This window comes from Opisthocomus hoazin, chromosome 4, assembly GCF_030867145.1.
Source record: "Opisthocomus hoazin isolate bOpiHoa1 chromosome 4, bOpiHoa1.hap1, whole genome shotgun sequence".
Lineage (NCBI taxonomy): Eukaryota > Metazoa > Chordata > Aves > Opisthocomiformes > Opisthocomidae > Opisthocomus > Opisthocomus hoazin.
In genome coordinates this window covers 44925503-44945074 of record NC_134417.1, presented here as the reverse complement: position 1 = coordinate 44945074, position 19572 = coordinate 44925503, and the positions used below count along the sequence as shown (strand labels likewise).

Sequence of the window (19572 nt, the reverse complement as noted above, 5' to 3'; positions counted from 1 at the left end):
CTGATCTGAAGAACCAGAAAGATGGGGTGGATGTGTCCCCATGTTTACTTAATTTCTACGTAGTCCTCGAAAACATGTCAGCCAAACTGGTTTTGATTGTTTCAGCACCTTTCTAATGTCAAGCACAACATTAATGCATTTAAAATCACTACTGTATGAAGAACAAGATTACAAGAGGATCCCTTCATATACAGTGAGGCCTTAAATTCCTAGTTGGGTAGGAAGCAGTTATTTTGAAAACCTCAGTGTATTTTGATATGGAAGACCCTTGCATACTAGAATATTTTTCTATGCATGCAAGGGATATCAGCCAAAAAGGGATACCTGTAGAATACTCATTTTTGAGAAAATTTACTAAGAATGTTTAATTGAAAAGCTTCTCTCCTGTTAAAAACAGAAAAAAAATATCTACATATTCAAAAAGATAGAGAAGAGTATCTATACTTCACTCTCTTGATGTAAACCACAAACAACTACACAACTACACTGAGCATTACATCATTTCTTAAACCTTAAAGTTATCTGCAGGAAGACAAAAATCTAAATCACCCCTGGTGATTGAGCAAGACAACATTTGAACTCAAGACAAAAGACATTAAGAAAACATTGAAAGATTAAGCTCTCTCATGCACTTACCCATCATAGTAAAGGTTTTTCCTGACCCAGTCTGGCCACTAACAACAACAAAAAAAAAAAAGGTCAGACAAAGCTTTATTCTGGCTCCGAATTTTTTATTAATCATCTTTTAAGGAGAACTCACACCTTAAAATGAAAAAAAAAATCTTCTAAAATGAAGATAGACAGATGCAAGCTGAGAAATCAGTCTGCTAAAAAGGTATAAAAATAGAACAGCACATTTGACCATGAAATTCTGTTAGATAAATCAACTTGTCTCTACCCTGTCACACACCATTTTCTTCCTTATGTCTGTTGGAAAGGGAAATAGTGGAACTTTGCATTAAAACGAAGGCTTTCAAATACATACATTAAACTAATTTTTGGGTCAATCTTTTGGGTTTTGTGTCACTCAGTAGTGCACACACCCAAAACGAGAAAAAATGTTTTTAAGTTGAATATATCCCTTTTTTTTTTTAACCATAGCTATTAATCACGCTAGAGAAACTTCAGGGCAATTTCAGTTCATTTTTCCACATTTGTATATTATAACAAAGTAGACTTCACAGTTTTGCAAATGCTGTGCTAGACTAAAAAAAAAGTAAGGTTTTGATTAGATCAGTCCTTTAAGTTAGCATTTTGGATCAAAGTGCTTACTCATTTCCAAAATGAAAAAATATTGAGAGTTAATATAATGATATTCATGCTACTAGTCATGGATATATTTCTACCTTGAAAACATTTTGAAAGTTAAAATTATCATTCATGAGTTTTCCCACAGGCAGCTAAGACTCACTAAAGAGTTGAGCTGGCCAAATATTCACGTGATTTTCATTCCATTTTACTATGGACCTACTGAAAACAACTTTCTCTTTAACAGCACAATAAAACTTCTAGTTTTTCGACAAACGATAGTAAAATTGGAATGAGTTTACAATTCACATTATTGGCCTTAAGTGTTAGATGCATAACACTTACAAATAGGTTACTCCGAAAGAGGAATAAGAAGTACTCTTCAGTGCTGCAAGAACATTCCCTCTGTTGTGCTGCACTAAGGAAGCACTCTCAAAGTTTACTGCAATATTAAGCAGGCTCTGGCACTTAAAACCACAACTACTCATTAACACAATCTTCTCAGATGTTGCAATTGCTATGAAATACCATTAAATGACTTACTATGCAAAGATGGTTCCATTGTAGCCGTTCATACAAGATTCAACAATATTCTTGGCCACACTTGAGAACACTGACTCCTGGGGACAAGGGAAAGAGAAGGCACTTGGCACCACTCATTTAAGTATCTCGTCTATCAGTGTTTTCCAAGCCATAACTTCATAATGTATAAAATAGACACATTCCTTAAGGTTAGACATGTATCATGACCCCTGGAGTTCTCACAGCAAAACAATACATGCTAAGCCTTTGTGACAGAAATCATTCCCTCCAAAAACATTTTATTCCTTGATAAACTGAATGAAAAATAATAGTAGTAACGGCTTTCAAATATATATGATATTAGTTTTGGTACAGAGTTTTTGATTACGTCATGTGGTTTATACTATCAGTAGGTCAATTGAGTCTATGACAGTTATCAAATCTAGTTAACTTTCAACATTTGCCACTGCACAATGGCATATTCAACAAATCTGCACAACTGTTAGCCTCATCTATTTCTCTTAGACCTGCAAGAATAGCCTAGCTACAAATAGCAGTCTACAGTGGGTGGGTGTTCTTTCGGATTTTGTTTTTTTTAAACAAAAGTTAAAGGGAATTGAAGTCAGAGGAATTAAAATTATGTTCAGAATTTCAAACACAATATTATAAAAATTAAATTGAAGGCTTTTCCTTCCAGTATTACCTGTCCCAGATGAGCAATGCACCTCTTTAAAAGGCAAATGTATAAGCAGGAAATACAACAAATAGAATATAAACTTGTAAGTTACAAATACACAATCACATCTTTAATATCAGCTACTGACTGCCAGCTATTTTTATACGTTTGTCTCAATGGGCAGGTTTATTTTCCGTTGATGGTGTTACTGTAACATTTACAAATAGAAACTTCAATTTCAATGCAAACTTTAAATAAAGAAATTAACAGTTAAAAAATACATTAAAAATATCAGGACCATAATTTAGTGCAACATTTCTGTACTATATATAACTACATGTTACCATTCTGACCACTGCAAAAAATAAGAGCTAAGGCAGTACATCTTTAGAAAGGTTTAGTGTAGCAGTTGCCAAAATTTGGGGAAAAACTGCAATACCTTTACGTGGTTCTGGAAGTCATTACCTGTGTTGTTTCCATATTTGCAACATAATCAAAAGTGAAGATCTTCGGCTCAGGCTTTGAATGCAGACGAATGGTATTTGATGAAAGAACAGATAAACACAAGCCTTGATCTCCATCGGTTAACGCAGTTCCCTCTGAAGGTGGACGTACCCTTACATAAACTTTGATAGCATCACCTTCAACACTAAATGAATATTTATGCATTAGATTACTTCAAAATAGACCTATCAGCTGTTTGATAAACCACAAAAATCAAATTAAGCATGTGAAGTCATACAAAGCTCCCTCCTGAAAATACCCTCTTTCTAGCTGTACACATCCATTCATTACAAGCCACAGATCTAAAGGTAACGATGTGGCAGATTTAAAAACAAAGAACATAAAGTTACTGGAATTTATTGCTGTTACATATAACTGTAGCTCTAAAAGAGCACATTTCACAGTGAACTCGAGATATAAAGAACCAGCATTACAATGAAGGTTTCATTAGTTTCTAAGACTACGGACTTCAAGCATCCTTCTTCTAAAAGACTTTACAAATGGAGCAGACAATGCTACATTCCAACAAGAAAGTTACCAGCATTTTTCTTTGCTGCTTGCAAGAAGGGAAAGAACAATTGATTCTTGATCCATGAGTCCAATAACATATAGCAGCACCTACATCTAAAAGCTCCCTAAGCTATTTCATCAAGTGTATCAGTGGATGCATCAGTAAATTTAGCTTGAATAAGTAACTGTACATGACTATTATATTAAAGATTTGAGAAGTTCTGTTATAAATACCAATATACTGATATAATATTAAAGAAATAAATTCTTAGCTGAAGTGATAGCAAACTTAGATAGACTTCACTTAATTGTTTCCCAAAAGGTAGTGATAGCATGAGGGTGTTATAATTGTTATTGATTTTTACTTTTGGTAAACAGGAGAAAGGAAGAGAATAGTTTTAAAAGTGGGGAAGGGCTTAATGACTGAAATGTGGGGTTGGGGAGTACCAGAGGAAAGGGCTAAAAAAGAACAGAAAGCAGCTGAGAAAGAGAATATGTTATACTGGATTTAAGACACACCACACTAACTTGCTGAATTAGATAGTATTATTCTGAGTTGTGGCAGAAACTGTTTATATTTGGAGGAGGGCTTTTTGGTTTTTGTTTTAGCTTAGGACTTCTTCACAGATTTGCAGTTCCTCGTGAAATATCTCTTCAGAGAAGTTCTAGAGTCCAGCTGCAGAGTTAGTGGCAAATAAGAACTTACTGCATGGCAGCATTCAAATAGGAATCTTACGCCTCAGAACAACACTTTTCATTTATGAAGAGAACTTTTTTAAAAAACCTATAAGGAAGCCAGGAAAGAGAGGCAACAATCTTGTGCAGGAAAACATTGAAAGAAAAAAATTTAGATTATTTTACAAAGTTACACTAGGTTTTCTTTGAACTTTTTGTGCAATGTGATTATTCATATACGGGAACTGGCTGATACTACTTTACCTAGGTGAGTTCAATAAAGGTAACGCAGAGTCACGTAAATCTCCTATAAAAGTGAAACACACACACAAAATGAGACAAGATAAAATTATTGCTCAAAACCCCCCATTTAAATAGAAAATACTGTAAGCAGTACTGATGGAGATAAATGGAGAGCCTTATAAATATCTGTTTCATGCATGAATCAGAATTGCACAAAAATGTTTAGTAACTATCTTCCTTTGGCAGAAAGTTTGCAGTTGCTTGCAAAGGTAAAGAAAGCTCCAACACTGCAATGTGAGCATGCTCACACTTGTAAATGTACCTGCAACAAGTAGTCTCTTAAGTTAATGCATACAAGGTTTTGCAAATGGTTTGGAGAATTAGGAACGTAAATTTTAATAGCATTATATATTCCAACTATATTTTTAAAATTGCTAACTCACCGCAGATAAAACAATACAGCACAAAATAGTTTTACTGATGTGACTGCAAAAACTCAATTTCTTAAACCTGCACAACTAACTACATTACTTTCACTTTTAGGAAGTAACATTGAGCACTCTGTAACGCAACTGTGAACATGATTTTGCACAGGTAGATACAGTGACTTGTTTTTTACTTAATGGTGAATCTGACATGAAATTATTTCACATAGGTAAGTCAAAATATTAACTAAGTAACACGATCAAATTTTTAAAAGAAGTAAAATGACAATGGAAGATGATTTACCAAAATATCCTAGTAATAAAGAGCTTATAGAGTCTCTAAAAGTGCACAGGTTTTATCGTAGGAGGGTCTCTTTAAAAGCAGGGTTAATAACGTCCAAAGGCGCTAACCTTCTCGTTAGCACTCATACTACATAAATATCCTGCTGCTGCCGTTGCTACGCGAGCCTACCCGCTTTGATTCACGCAATAACACCTGAGAAACGTGCTAGCTTCTAAGGCAGCTATTTATTCTGGAGATGCACAATGTACCAAAGCGAGCTGGGACGTGAAGAGCAGTGCGTTTTGGAAACCAGGCTGGTCGGCAACTGGGACGACCTGAGCCTTGGGAAACGACCAGCTCTCAGCTAAACCTTCTTCGCTCCCATTTTGGAGGGCTTTGTCAGAGCCTTCCCGCACGCCCCCTCCCCGAGGAGCCCGGGGGCTCACCCCCTCTCCCCGCCGCCGCTCCAGCCCCAGCGCCCTTCCCCAGGCCGCCGGCCCCTCCGTGGGGCGCCGAGCCCAGCCGACACGGCCATACCTCTGCCCGACCCTGCTAGTTCTCACACCTGGGCGATTACCACCCCCCGGTCCCAGGGGGAGCAGAGCCGTCCCTCGCCCGGCCGCGGGGACTGCCTGTAGCGCGGCCTCCCTCACCGAGCCGTCTCGCTCCCCACTAAACGTCCCTCAGCCCCTTCACGGCCGCACGGGCACCCCCGTCCCGTCCCGTCCCGTCCCGTCCCCCCCCCTCACCTCGCATGCCCAGAGCCATGATCCCGGCCGGCCCTGCCGACCCCAGCGCCTCCCCGCCCACCGGCCACCTCTCCAAAATGGCGGAAGGTTTGAATTTGGCGCTAAGAGGCGCAGGGAACGCAGCCCCGCCCCCCTTCCCGAAGCCAGCGCAGACGCGGCCACTTCGCTTACGTCCTCCTCGCCCGCTCCGCCCTCTCTCCTGCCATTGGCTGAAAGTGCCGTCTCCCCCCCATCACGTGACGGGGAGAGGTATGTACGGTAGGGGTGCGTTAGCGATGTCCTATTAGGGCTGCCGTACTCTCGCGCCCGCTCGCGGCCTGAAGCGCGCGGGGGGAGACGGTGGCGCGGCTCGGTGGCGGGCGGCGGCCATGAGCAAAAGGAACCAGGTCTCCTACGTGCGGCCGGCCGAGCCCGCCTTCCTCAGCCGCTTCAAGCGGCAGGTCGGGTATCGGGAGGGGCCCACGGTGGAAACCAAGGTAACGGCCTGGCCCCGCGCTCGGGAAGCGCGGCCCTCCCCGCCCCGCCGCCGACCCCCCGCCCGTGGGTTTCTGTCTGGGCCTTGCTTCCCGTCCCACCGCCGGGGGTGGGAAGGGGCCCCCCTGCCACGATGCCCTCCCTCGGGCCTAAAGCGAAGGCGGGGAGCGGCCTCGCCGCAGGCGGTGGGGAAGCAGCACTCCGAGGCTTCGTCCCTGTAGGGCGAGGGGGAGCAGTAGTTACCCGAAACCCGCCTTTGTAACTTGTGTTTGCTTCTGCGTTGGAGACTCAGAACAACCACGAATCGCGGCGCCCCCCGCCATCGCTGCTGGTGGTGATGGCAGTCGCGGTGCCCCTGGCAGAGTAGCCCGTGCCGGCCTGTCAGCGCCCAGGTGGGCCCTGGGGGCAACGCGGGAAGCAGCGTCCGTGTCCCGAGTGTAACTCGTCGTGCAAAGCCCGGGCAGGAAAGGAAAAAGAAATGTGTTAAGAGTCCAGTAAAAAAAATACATTGAAAACTAGTTAACGTTGTCTTAATGTAGGTCAGCGGACCCGAGCTCTGGTGTGATGGCCAGGAAGGCAGGGAAGGGGCAGCAGGGTTCAAGTCAGCTTGTTAAAAGGCAGCCTTTTCAGAGGGCATTGCTTTTTGCTGTTTCTAGTGTGCTTTTGCATGTGTTTCCTGCTAATTAAGGTTTTACAGGATGCCTGAAGAAAGATGCCCATCATCATTGTTAATATAGCACACGCAAAGTTGTTTCTTTTTGATGACTAAAAAAAAGCTATGGTTTAACATTGGCTGGTGTTGGGGTCGATGTAGTTTGAGAATTAGCATGACTAGGAGGCTGCTGGTAAAAGACAGCTAAGAACAGCCATTGAGAAAGTTCTGATAGCGCACATGGTGTGGGTTAGCAAAACAAGATGTGTTCAAGGACGTGCAGGCAGTCTGTTGCTATTAGCGTTAGTGCATAGTTACCAATCATAAGGGAATGTGGGGCATGTGAACAGTGTGTGATTTATGTCTGTAGCCTATCCGATGTAAGCGTAATCATGTGTACAGATATGGCAAATGTATATAACCGCACAAGGGGGGAATAAAGGTATCCGACTGTGTATCTTAGCAATGTGTGTGAGAGTCGTTCCCGTCCTTTCACGGATGCTGAGACCCGGCAGGCTGGTAGAGCTGTGTGCAGTTATGTTGTTACCTAGTTGTACTTGCACAAATGTTTGGATGATCCCACCCTGACCTGTATGCAGCTGAAAACTAACCTAGCAAAAAAAGCCCTCCACCAGTGGCTCATTGTCATGACCTTGATTGGAATTGTCCTTGTGCCACTGTGTATATAGAAGTTACTTGTGAAAATATCTTTTATTACAGCCAATGTATGGATTTCAACCACTTGCTCCATTTGCCTGCATTGCCTTTTAAGGTTGAATTCTAGTGTATTGTGGGTCTTGGGGTAAAGAGGGCATTGTCACCTAACCTTTCCAGACTGGTTGGTAAAATAACAGTTCCAATGATTTATTAAAAGATGATGAGCTGGAATTTGAGATAAAAGTATGCCTTTAGTATATTTACTACAAACTGTTTCATGTCACGAGGAAAATTGCATTTTGTCTGTCTCTTGGTAAATTCAGTAGATCATGGTAATACTATCTATACTTTTCCTTAGAATATGAAGTTCTCAGTTCCTCTAATACTGCCAAACTTTATGTTGTTGCACCGATGTTTCCATCCCAGAAAGTTTATAAAATTTTATCCCAAATGATTCTTCTGTCCCAGAGCAGAAGTTTGAGAGAGTGGAAACAGGGATGTGGTCTTCCTTGTTTTAATAATGCTTACAGTGATTTGATTAGGCAGCTTTAATGACAAAGCCACCATGGACTCCCTTTCCCTTTGTGCTGTTTTGAGTACAACATAGAAGATTCAAATTTGGACCCATGCATTTACAGTTTTCTTAGTGTTGCATGGCAGAGAGTGCTTGTACAGTAAAGATAACAAACAAAAGGAATGAATATCTTAACTTCCATGTTCCTGCTGTTTTGGTCTTTTAATTGAAAGAGCCGATACTGGTTGTTCTTCTAGTGGATGCTATGTCTCAGTGATACCGTTGGAGTGTCATTTGGACAACCTGTGTTGGGAGGGCCTGGCACTGGCAGCTGCGCCAAGTCTTCTCACTAACCTTACTGCAAAAGTGAAACCAAAGACAACTAGCCCATGGTTGTGGTTTGGTGTGGTGATCAGAATTGCTTTTATTTCTCACCTGTCTAGAGAGAGCAGCTTCCACTTGCGGATGATGATAGTGAGAACGGCAGTGACAAGGAAGATGAGCAGCCTCAAGTGGTAACACTGAAAAAAGGAGACTTGACAGCTGAAGAAGCAATGAAAATTGAACAGCAAATCAAAGAGACCTTAAAGTCAAATGAATCAGGTGAATTTCAAACTACTAATTTCTTGCTTTGTATAGCCAAAAAGAGATAACCTATAAAAGGGAACTTGATATTTGCTCAGTTTTCTACCTTTAATACTACCTTTGATTAGTTGTTTTGAATTTTTCAGGTAAATAATTTGCACTTGTGATTCCTAATCTGAAGTTGTTGAGTGCATATCCAACCTTTCTGGCTTTTTATAGTGTTGCAGTTCTGTACTTCTCGATTGTGCATCATCCTACCTCCAAATACCACCTTAAATCTTTTTTGTTGTTGTTGTTTTTGTTATGTTGTGGCATTGTTCTGGTACACAGTCTTTTTGACATTATCTGTGATAATTTTTGAACTCATTAGTTACTTCAGCCAAATTTGACAGTGGAGTGGATGTCTTAAAGGTAATTGTATGAGTTCAGGAAAGAGAGTATTTGGGCAGAGGGAGGAAACTTAGATTAGTGCTTTAGTGGAAAGAATGGCAGGTGTGTAAGCTCAGTAACATGTTCACTTAACTGACTAGTCCATGTTATTACTTGCTTAAAATCATCCCTAGTGTGTGTTGTGACTTGCAAATATATTATGCAAAGCTAAATTGATAGTTGGAAATAACAGATGGTACAATAGTGCCAAGAAACAGCAAGGTATAGAGAAAAAAATCCCTTTTTTTGCTACAGAAAGCTTTATCTAAGGTATTTAACAAGCTTTTCAAGAATGGAAAGATGGAAGTGGTGTGGGAGAGGTTGCTGCAGTTAGACAGTAAAGGCGTGAAATTATAGCTGATGAATACAGTTATGTTAAGAACTTCTGTCAGTATTCCTCATTCAGATATGGTTGACATAACTGCTTTGAGAGTCCAGAAACTTCCATCATCACACAGAAGTGTGATGAAATGTAGCTTTATTTTTTGTTAACAGAAGACTTGACTGATTAAAGGTAGCTATGACTGCCTCTAGTGGAAATATCTTGACGATTAAGAATACAGAACTGTAAACTCACAAGTATAAAATAGAAAGGTGATTCATAGGAGCTGTGGACCTTTTCCTTGATTAGCCATTGTAGCTATTTATGAAGGCTGTAAATTGAGTTTAGAGCAGATTGAGAGGCTAGCATTTACATAGTTTGAACTTGTCTGAGAAAATGTGTTTAGCTTCTGACTTACTTCCTGGTCTCTTGTCATTGAAGTGTAACTCGTGCTTCATGTTGCAGTTTGTAAAGTTGTTGTGATTTATTTTCAAAAGTGAGATCACCCTCCTAGTACTGGGAGAAATTTCAGCCTATTGGAAAGAAATGGCATGATTCTTTCTGAGCGTTGGTTTCCTTCTCGTATAAGCAACTTGAATTATCAGTGGTTACAGTAGGAGGAAGAATAATTTTGTAAGGCTGGGCAAAAAGAAGTAGTTGTCCATGAGAATCTATTGAGGTAGAGTCTGTGCTGTGAAAAAAGTCCAAAAGAGCTACCAGGCTGAATAGACAGTATGAAAGGGAAGTGTATTTGAAAAGAGTAACTGAACTTCTTTGGTGAAAAAAGACATTCCTAAGACTTATTGTATGTAGTGAGCATGGTAGTATTGAGGACTTTGGCACCTCTGCTTATTACCCCTTCAGCCCTTCAGTAATAACTTGTGTTTGGAAGAAAAAAATCTCCAGTAGCAGGAGTGTTGAATCACTGTGCTCTGGGGACTGCTGCCCTCTGTTCTACATTAGTTGTTCATCTGCCTTTGCTGTTAATATGAGGTCTTGGCCTCTTTTTGATTTTTTTGGCATATGGGAATAAATAGCGTAAGTGCCACTATGTACCTCTGCTATGGAGAGGAACCAGTGTGAAATTTTCTGTGAAGGTGGAGGTGACTGCTGCAGCTTGCTGAAGGCTTTTTTGAGTCTTTGGCCATCTTTGCACTGTCAATCTGACCTCTAGATTTAAATTCTGATTTCTAGTCAGAGGCAGGTATTTACACAGCTGGTTACTTCCAATTTAATAAGGAGAGTTTTGAAAAATGTGTTGATTTATTTTGTTTTTCTGGATAATTGTGAATTCTGAAAATTGGAAGTATAAAGAAATTTTTATGCTGCTGGATTTGATTACATTTCTTGTTGCTTTGATTTTTATCCTAGAGATGAAAGGGAAATTAATTTAACAGGTGTTAGGCCATAATATATAGCCACAAATCAGATCATTAGTGAAATTATGTGAAGCTGAAAAGGTAGCAGGGAAGTAAATTTTCCAGCTGATAATCTTCCTTTCCACCATGCATCAGTGCCAAGGTACTTTCATAGATCGTAAGTAATGTGCTGCTAACTATCTGTTGTGAACAGAAACTTAGTTTTTCAGAACATGGGAAATTCTCAGTTCTGCCTGCTCTTTTACATCTATGGTGATTGTCTTCATTTGAAGGTCCTTGTCTTCAGGCTTTGGTTTGGGATATTATTCTGTGATTTTCCGTATCTCATTTACATCCTTTCTCCTTCATTTTCTTCTATAATCAGTTTGACATGGCTGTGCATTTTTGTTTGTTTATTTCAGGCGCCAGCAGTTCCTGTGACTTGCGTTTTCTTTTACAGATGAGGAACACTTTAGCATCAATTTGGCAGAAACAGCTGATTAATGTCCTAGCTGCACTTAGTTGCCTCCTAAGGCAGAACAACATTTAGTGAAGCTTGTACATTGGCTTTTGCAAGTATAGTCACAGGGAGCTTTTGTATTTAGGACTGAACCTTTCCTGTATGAGAAAATGCCCTTTCATGTTGAAATGTTTTTCTCCATGAAGGACTGACTTCAAGGCTTTTTAAAAAGAAGTAATTTGTTTATCAACAGTCCTTAGTATTTTTATGCAGCATTTTATAAATTGTTACTCTTGGTTCAGAGACAAAGAAAAATGGTCTTCTGAGAAATTACATTTGCACAAAATAAAAGATGGCAATTATTGCGAGGTACTTTATCCCAGTATTCATTATAGTCTATGGAATTGATTTTTTTTTTTGCTGCTTTTCTAGTTCATCTGGCCTCTGAGACACTGATACATGCAGATGACCCAATCTGGCAGAAGGTGTCCTTATTCATTCAGTCTTTTAATATTATTCTTGTCTCATTCTGTATGCTGCGGTTGGCGGAGGACAAGAGGGGAGAGGCAAGGAGAATACAGTCCATGCTGTCTTGAGCATCGGAGCTTTTTCCTTAGCTTAAGCAGCTGTTTTATTGGATACATATCACAGAATTCATGCTGCTTTTCATCATGTGAACAGCAGGAATCTAAATCAAAGCTAATTTTACAGTATTTAAGTAAGGAAAACTTTCCCAAGTGTCTTCACAGTGAAAACGATTGAGACTGAATATCTGAACAAGACTGGCCTCTTCATCTTTGTGGTACCAGTGTGCAGAATTCCTGTAGTAAATGCTTCTGAAGGCATGCATGGGTGCATGATGGGTGGCCGGAAAGCACTAGAAGGAGCATCTGAAATGGCTGACTTGAACTTAGAACCTTAGAAACCATTAAATTTGCCAGGTTATCGTAACTTCTTCCGACCTTTATCGTGAATAGGTATACATCTTGAAATACTGTTTGCGCTGCTCCTCCTCTTGTTCCTGCCAATTTAGTGGCGTTTGTGTTTGCTGTTGTTGCCTCATTGACCCATGCAGACAGAAACTGCAGAAAAATGTGCTGCTAACTACACAAATGACTATTCAATAAAAAATGCAGTAAACTTAAGAGCAGTGTTTCTTTTTCAGACCCTCATTTCTACTTCTCTTGTAATATATAACTTGCAATTAGAAGAAAAAAATTTCTAAATTTGTGCCTTCTTAAATTGATGTCACTTCTGAAGTGAGTTTTCAGCTCAGTGTCTTGATTGTGCCTCTCAGCCAACCATTGTAAAGGTTTGAGATCCAGGTAAAAGCAGCAATCACTAAAACCAGTCAGAATTTGAACTGCTAGTTAATTTTTTTACATTCATATCAGAAGTGGATTTTATTATTTCTCCTGTAATGCTTGTATGCTGGTTGTATTTCACTTTGTGTGTTTCAGTGTGTTTATCAGAAATCCACTTTCCGTCATTTGTAATACTGATACGGTCTTTTATCAGGGCTCTGTTTTAAAAACTACCAACGCAGAGATTGTTTCTTCAGTCTTTTCTTTGCATTGCTTAATACAAGTCGGTTTTTGGAGGTCATTGATACAAACAAAAAAGACAGCGGACACATAAGAGTCTGGTAAAATTGGAAAGGATGAAGTGAAGTTTTTTTTACTAGCTGGAAAAGACAATGTTAACAAATCAACGCAAATTTCTTGATTTGCTACATCAGATTCTTTGAAAAAGCGTAGTCTGTTCCTCCTTCCACAAGCTGTGAAGGTAAGGCTAGGCCTGCTGTGTTTCCTCATCTGCTGCATCCTTTGTCAAGCACTGCCGACACATCATGGCTCTCTGAAGCTGGCCTGGGCTTCCTGCTGAAAGGAATGTTCTTGAGCATATGATGAAATTTTGACAGTATTTAACCAAGCCAAGAGGTAAAATCTTTTCCTTTGATGCAGAATGATCCGCAAATAGTATTGAGGTCCTGGAGGTCAGAGCTAAGCTAGTTGCCATTTTGGTGGAGTTTTGGAGCTTTGCTTATTAGATATTTAAATTCATATTGCAAAGATGCCTATCAGTTTCTCCATCTGGCAGACAAGATGAAATTATTTTGTGCAATTCACAATGCGGGTAGCAGGAAAGTTGGGAGTAAAATTGAAATTTCTGACTTCCATTTTTCCATGGAGTATGAGTACGCATCTGTTCATCTGATTTATTTTGTGGATGTGCTTTCATTAAGTTTTTAGGGGTTTGGGTTTTCAATTTACCATTCTAAGAAAATGTAGTAATCACTTTTAAGAGTGCCCAATGAGGATTTTTTTTTGATGCTTCTCATGCTTATGCAGTAGTTGGTTGTCCTGTTTCCACAGCTGCACTGGTACTGTATACAGTCTGTATGCTGACTGGCTTAAGCACATAGGCAGTTTGGTCTGCTCATAAGTGATTTTTTTCTTATAGACGCTTTTTTTTCCCCCCAGAATTTGGCTTATGTCATGCCTCAGATCTTGTTTAAGTTAGTTCCGTCTGAACATGAGGAAGAACTTCTTCACTCTGAGGGTGACGGAGCACTAGAACAGGCTGCCCAGGGAGGTGGTGGAGTCTCCTTCTCTGGAGATATTCAAGACCCGCCTGGACAAGGTCCTCTACAGCCTACTGTAGGTGACCCTGCTTCTGCGGGAGGGTTGGACTAGATGACCCACAGAGGTCCCTTCCAACCCCTACCATTCTGTGATTCTGTGATCTGGGTTTCCAGATAAACATTGTAGTTAAGCAACAATTAGTAAGAAGTATTATTTGATATTAAACTGAGTGCACAAATGGAGGCCCAACTTCTGAGAAAAATGATACATAGTACATTTTGATTGGTTGGGTGCGAGATGTTTTCAGCAGTAGTTATTTTTCCCTCCTAGAATTTACTGTAGGCACTTCCTAAACTTCTGTATCGCATGTACAGCAGCTAGACACCTGAGCTTTCCATATAGAATTCACAACAGATCCATTGAGAAGTATGCTTTTCATATTTACAATTTATTATTGCTAGTAATTCCTTGTAACTGTAATGCTTTTCTAATGCACCAGTAGTGAAATATTTTCCGCAAACCTGGTTAGTTATTTTCTGCATAGTAGTATTCTCTCATAAAGTAGTGCCGAAGCACTTTTCCACATTTTGTAGAAGTCATTGACAGAATTGGTGCTTAGGTTTTTTTTAAGCTAGGTTCCTTTTTCAAAAGGGTTGCTGAAACTTGAGGAATTATAAGTAAAGTTTCCTAATGAAGTTGATGTTTTCATTTTTACCACGCAACCCTGAAGACACCAGATTTAATAGTTACGTTGTTTGGAGTATGCACTGAAGAGTGTTTCAGCCAGTGCTGTGTGTGGTGACACCAAAATGTTGGTCTTCTGCCATAATGCTTGTATATTGAGGAAAGAATTAATGCTAAAGACAAAAGGTATTTATTGGTTTTAATTAAATAGCACATAATCATGTCAAACACATGCATGTGTTAGAAAATTTCCGTTGAATGGTGAATTTCACAAAAGTACTTCAGGAGAAATATCTTGCACAAGACCTATGGTTCTTCAGCATCCTGTCACACATACATCATAAAAATTCCAAGCTACTGCAGCATGAGCCTTTGTGTCCGATTCATGACTTTACAATTACACCTTTTTTCCTAGAAATATTGCCTTGATGCTGTTACTTATGCAGTAGCTTTCCTCCTCTGCCTTACAGTCCTGGAAGGGACTTCTATTTTTTTTGAAATTATTTGTTCTAGTACACGCAGAGGAACAGAATTAGTTGGAATAGTTTGGTGATTTTGCAGAGGCAAAGAAACTGTAAAACTTTCATCTTGTAGGATAATAAAAGGCAGGTTTATGACTATGTGATCTTTTTAGCTGTCTCAACATGACAGGGTATATCAGAAGAAAAAGAAAAGCTTTGTCTTGCCTGTGTGCCATTTTGTTCTATAAAGAGATACCATAATACTGAAATAAGTGTGTTTGTCGTGGATTTTACAAATTACATGGAATTGGAGGATCCTATAAAGTTGTTCTCTCCATTTTGAGACGTGGATGCGTCTGGATTGTGTGGGAAAAATTCTACTGCTCACAGTTTCGTCTAAGTTAAAGCTCCAGTTAGTGAGAACCCATGTCTAATAGGAACTGCAGGAGAACTGTTTTCTAGGGCTGGTTGCCGTGGAGCAGATGTGTGTGCATGAAGGACATTCATCAATACAGAATTTGTGGCTAAAAAATATGTTTTCCTGATTGTTGTATTCTATCAGAGGTTTTGCTGATCTTGGTTCTGGGAAAAAGAACAGATAGTCGTGAAGGTCTGTGTGTGTGGACATGTGAAGATGGGTTCTCATTTTACTCTCATTCTTCTAGATAGTGAACCAGAACCTGCTGATGGGAAAATTATGTTCAGGAAACCAGCCAAGCGTTCATCAGAGAAGTTTTTGGACTTCAATGTAAGTTCAAGTAAGAAGATGAGAGAGACAAAGAAAACTAAGAGAGAAGCAACGACTTCTCAGAGTACAGCTAAGCAGATAAAAAATAGCAGTCTTCTCTCATTTGATGATGAAGAAAACGATGATTAAGGGTTGTATTTTTTTATATTTTACTTATCGTTCTAGGGATCTGAGTAAGATTGAGGGTTTTGCTAGAAATTGAAGCGTGGTATCCGAGTCTTCTCTTACTTTGTTATGGTCCAACTAGAGAAACATAACATAAAACTAGAAAGAACGTCTGAACGTCTTTGCAGTTCAGATGGAACTGTATGAACAGTATGTCATGTCTTTATTTTAAAAGAGCATTTTAACCATGTATGTAAAAGCTATTTGAGATCACAAATGAATAGCAAAATATACCTGTACATATCCAGCTTATAAAAATTCTCAATCAATACGTTTTAAAATGTCCTCTGTTACTAAAAATGTATTTCCTCTCTGTTTAGTGTCCTTAGTTGACAGTTGTGTGGGTTTTTTTTACCTGTTGTTGACTTGACATTCAGAAGAGAGACACTTCATTGCTGTGGAACAGAGACTGAAGTTTTCTGTCTCGTAGCCTGACAAAAGTTTGCACAACTTTTCCGTGTGTGGTTTGGCAGATTAGCCCTTTGCAGAGCTCTTGTAGTAAATGAGGCTGCAGTTGCTAAAATCGTGTAGTCTTAATCCTGTCTTTGGTGAATGAAGTCTAAAAAGCAGCAAATTCACTTGAATTGATTGTTCTAGCAAGATATAAAAGTTTTGATCGTAGTTGATGGTATCAACTAATGCAAAACAAAGATGCCTAAAACCTTGGAGATGGTGCACTTTGGTTATCACACTGGGATCCGTGGTTTAGTGCTGTGTTTTGGTTCTGGGTTTTTTTGAAGTACACTTGTTCCAGTTGGCTACCTATGTGTTCATAATTATTTGGGATCTCAAACAGCTTATTTAAAAAAAATTATTTCATCTTTAAGCTGTGGAAAAGCATTATTTTGGTTTTCTTCAAGTAGGAAATTGTAAACAGCAAATTTAAGTCAAGAAATGTTATAGCTGTGATAAAAAATTTTAAAATTTTTCAGTTGCCCATGGACAGTACACTGAAAGTAACCATTTCTGTACTATTTATGTAACAGGATGGGTTGAAATTCAGAATAACACTGAGAGCTGATGGGATTGGGGAGAACAAGGTGGTGGAAGTGGGACTGGTGACTTTGAAATTATTTGGGAGTATTGTGTTCTGTAAACATATATAAGCAAGAACTAAGACTGCTGCAGAATTACAGGACACAAGGCAATGAAACTAGTTCTTCTGCTGTGTGACAGGACATTCGAAATTGTTTGGGCTGTAAAGCTTCATTGAGTAGCAAATTTGAAGTTGCTGTGTGAAACAGCTGGTTTTAGTTTGTTAGTCTGATATTAAACAATAAATTATGTTTTTGTTAAGTGGTCCAAAGATATTTTTAATGAAAATTTCAGTACATAAAATGGGATTTTTTTGTCACCTGATAATGAAGCCTCTTATAACTGCTACCTGTCTCTGTGCATACCATCTTCCTGCGGCATAAGATTCAAGTCTGCATACTAATTGTGTGAGTGCATGTTACCCTGATTTTGAAAATGAATAGATCAGTTGTCCTTTCAGAAAATTAAAACCAGACCTGTAAATGGATATTGAAGTCTTGTAGCACTGGTGTGATATTAGAACTGCTAGAGAGGTGCAGTGTGACACCCCGTTTATTGCCATGAGGATGTTACATTTCTAAATACACAATGTGTATTCTGCATATATGAAAAAGAAAGTCAAACATAGGACAAAGAAATACAGAATCAAAGGTTCCTAGGGATTACTGTTTCCATTTTTTTGTATACTTAAAACTTGTTTGAATCCATTAAAAAAAATGTATACACACACACCCCTCTGTGAGAAATCTTGTGTCATTACAGTATACTGAAGGAATATTTGGGCATATTTCAACAACTGAGTAAATTCTCTGACTTGACTGAGACTCATCTGAAAGAATGAATTAACCATTGACTGCTGACTTAAACTTTCCTGGTTCTGTTTGTCAGCACAAAAATATACTTGCTTACATTTTTCTTGCACAGCCTGAAAGCTCTTCACTTTAGCTGTGAGGCAATTTAGGAGACATGGCTATCAAGAGATAAATGCTTGCCAAGGATCAGAGGGAATTTGGATTTACCTTAAAATTACAGAAGGCCTCCCAAATATGCAGCTGATTTGGCATGTTCAAAATAAGATTGAGGTCCTGTTGAATCTGATTAGTAATTGCATTTAAACAAAAATTATAATTTCTAGTGAAAGACTTGGGAGACTGAAGTCCAGTAAAAAGGTTACCTCAAGATAGTGGGTGCAGTACTTCTGCTTAATCCTGTTCCTTGCCCTACAATTTCATGACAGATGTCTGGAATGCAAATAAATTACTTGGGTTTACTTGGAAATAATATAATAAAGGTATGTTGTTCTTCAGGCAGCACAGCAGGGGAAAGAAAGGTGGATATGGAAACCCAATTTCTTTCCTTTATTCCGACTGATTTGTAGTGCTCTGACCAGGAGGAGACCTTTGTGTTCATTGTATTTTGCTCCCAGTTGAACTAACGATAACTAATTGGATATACTTATTAAGAGGTGTGAATGATGCACAAAAGCATTTTAGTCAAGTAGTCATGTGAAAATTCAGTGTTCTTAATGTGACACACCAGGAAAATTACACATGCCATCAACTCCCCATGAAGCCTGTAAGTAAAGAGAACAATTACTTGCTCATGTAGGAAGGAAATGTGAAACTGTCTTAAGCAATCACCTGCCTTAAGCAATGGGCCATGGAAAAATAATAATCACAAGAACTTTCTAATAATGGGGAAGTCAAAGTACATGGAACATGGGGCTAGGACTGGAATGGACAATTTTCCTGGCTTTTTTTTTCTCTGTTCCCATCCCCAGTCCTTCTCCCCTCCTGTAGTGGGGAATATACATGTGTTTTTTTTCTCGTGGAGCTTGCTCAGCTAAGCGCGAGAGAAGCGCTGTGGAGGAGCAAGGTGAAAGTAGCTGAGGCTTGTTACCTAATATGGGAATCTTGGTGAGGTGTGGCCTGTTACCTAATATGGGAATCTTGTACAGTTTTTATTAATAAAATCTTTGAAATTTCCCAGTCCATTAAGACTCCAAAACATTTATTGATTGTGGTGTTAGTTCTTGCTTTTCTTACCTGAGCACTAATCTGGAACAAACCCGGTGAACAGTAGTTACATTGCAGCAATGGATGCTTATAGCGGAGGCTTTTTATGTTGCAAAGGTGCTTGGATGTCATCAGGAAAGATGAGGTGCTCTGTCGTGTTTCTTTGTTTTGAATAAACAGGATCTTTCTCTAAAGGATAGGATTCAAAGTGAATCATTAAGAGTGCTGCATTATGAGATAGAAATTGCAAAGATATGGGACAGAATGAGCAAGAAAATGCATGTGTGGGCAGGTGGCCCAGGGGTTGCTACCTTTGGTTGTATTCCTAGCCTGTCTGATATGGGTATTTTTTTTCTCAAATAAAACCAGATTTGTTGTACTGCAAATGTTCATTTCATTGGCCTGAATGGGAAGGGATGAGTCAGAATTCTATTCTGATAGTTTTTGTGTCCAGCACTTTTGCAGGAAATATTCGGAGGATCAAAGGCTGTATTTTGCAGACACTGAGCACAAGAAGCCTGTATTTAGCTTTTATAATTACACATTTTTTAAGTTGCGTCACAGGACTTATTGTCTTTTTTTACCGTGCTTCA

General features: G+C 39.3%; 2 protein-coding genes across 4 annotated transcripts in view; one reads left to right on the top strand and one right to left on the bottom strand.

Annotated features, from left to right (window-relative positions):
* Nucleotides 1–5854, bottom strand: part of KIF15 (kinesin family member 15) — a 37331-nt gene extending 31477 nt beyond the window's left edge. The window contains exons 1-5 of the mRNA XM_075417892.1: nucleotides 5836–5854; nucleotides 4400–4442; nucleotides 2912–3095; nucleotides 1792–1868; nucleotides 637–674 (exon numbers count right to left, since the gene is read on the bottom strand). Coding sequence (XP_075274007.1) covers nucleotides 637–674; nucleotides 1792–1868; nucleotides 2912–3095; nucleotides 4400–4442; nucleotides 5836–5854 — 361 coding nt within the window. The remainder of the gene's footprint in view (nucleotides 1–636; nucleotides 675–1791; nucleotides 1869–2911; nucleotides 3096–4399; nucleotides 4443–5835) is intronic.
* Nucleotides 5855–6109: 255 nt separating this feature from the next.
* On the top strand, nucleotides 6110–19365 carry KIAA1143 (KIAA1143 ortholog). 3 transcript variants are annotated; one of them, XM_075418825.1, is made up of 4 exons: nucleotides 6110–6311; nucleotides 8576–8735; nucleotides 11719–11771; nucleotides 15682–15866. In XM_075418825.1, exons 1-4 carry the CDS (start codon nucleotides 6204–6206, stop codon nucleotides 15766–15768), a joined length of 408 nt encoding a protein of 135 aa, XP_075274940.1. In that variant the 5' UTR covers nucleotides 6110–6203; the 3' UTR covers nucleotides 15769–15866. The 3 variants fall into 3 exon arrangements, with proteins under 3 accessions (XP_075274940.1, XP_075274939.1, XP_075274941.1); XM_075418824.1 differs by lacking the exon at nucleotides 11719–11771 and having other exon boundaries at nucleotides 15682–19365; XM_075418826.1 differs by lacking the exons at nucleotides 11719–11771; nucleotides 15682–15866 and adding an exon at nucleotides 11249–11706.
* The last annotated feature ends 207 nt before the right edge of the window (nucleotides 19366–19572 follow it).

Excerpts from the sequence above, each read along its gene's own strand:
- KIAA1143 (XM_075418824.1), top strand. The coding sequence starts at position 6,204 with ATGAGCAAAAGGAACCAGGTCTCCTACGTGCGGCCGGCCGAGCCCGCC. Across the intron at positions 6,312-8,575 it reads GGCCCACGGTGGAAACCAAG|AGAGAGCAGCTTCCACTTGC; the intron begins GTAACGGCCTGG and ends TCACCTGTCTAG. Across the intron at positions 8,736-15,681 it reads CTTAAAGTCAAATGAATCAG|ATAGTGAACCAGAACCTGCT; the intron begins GTGAATTTCAAA and ends TCATTCTTCTAG.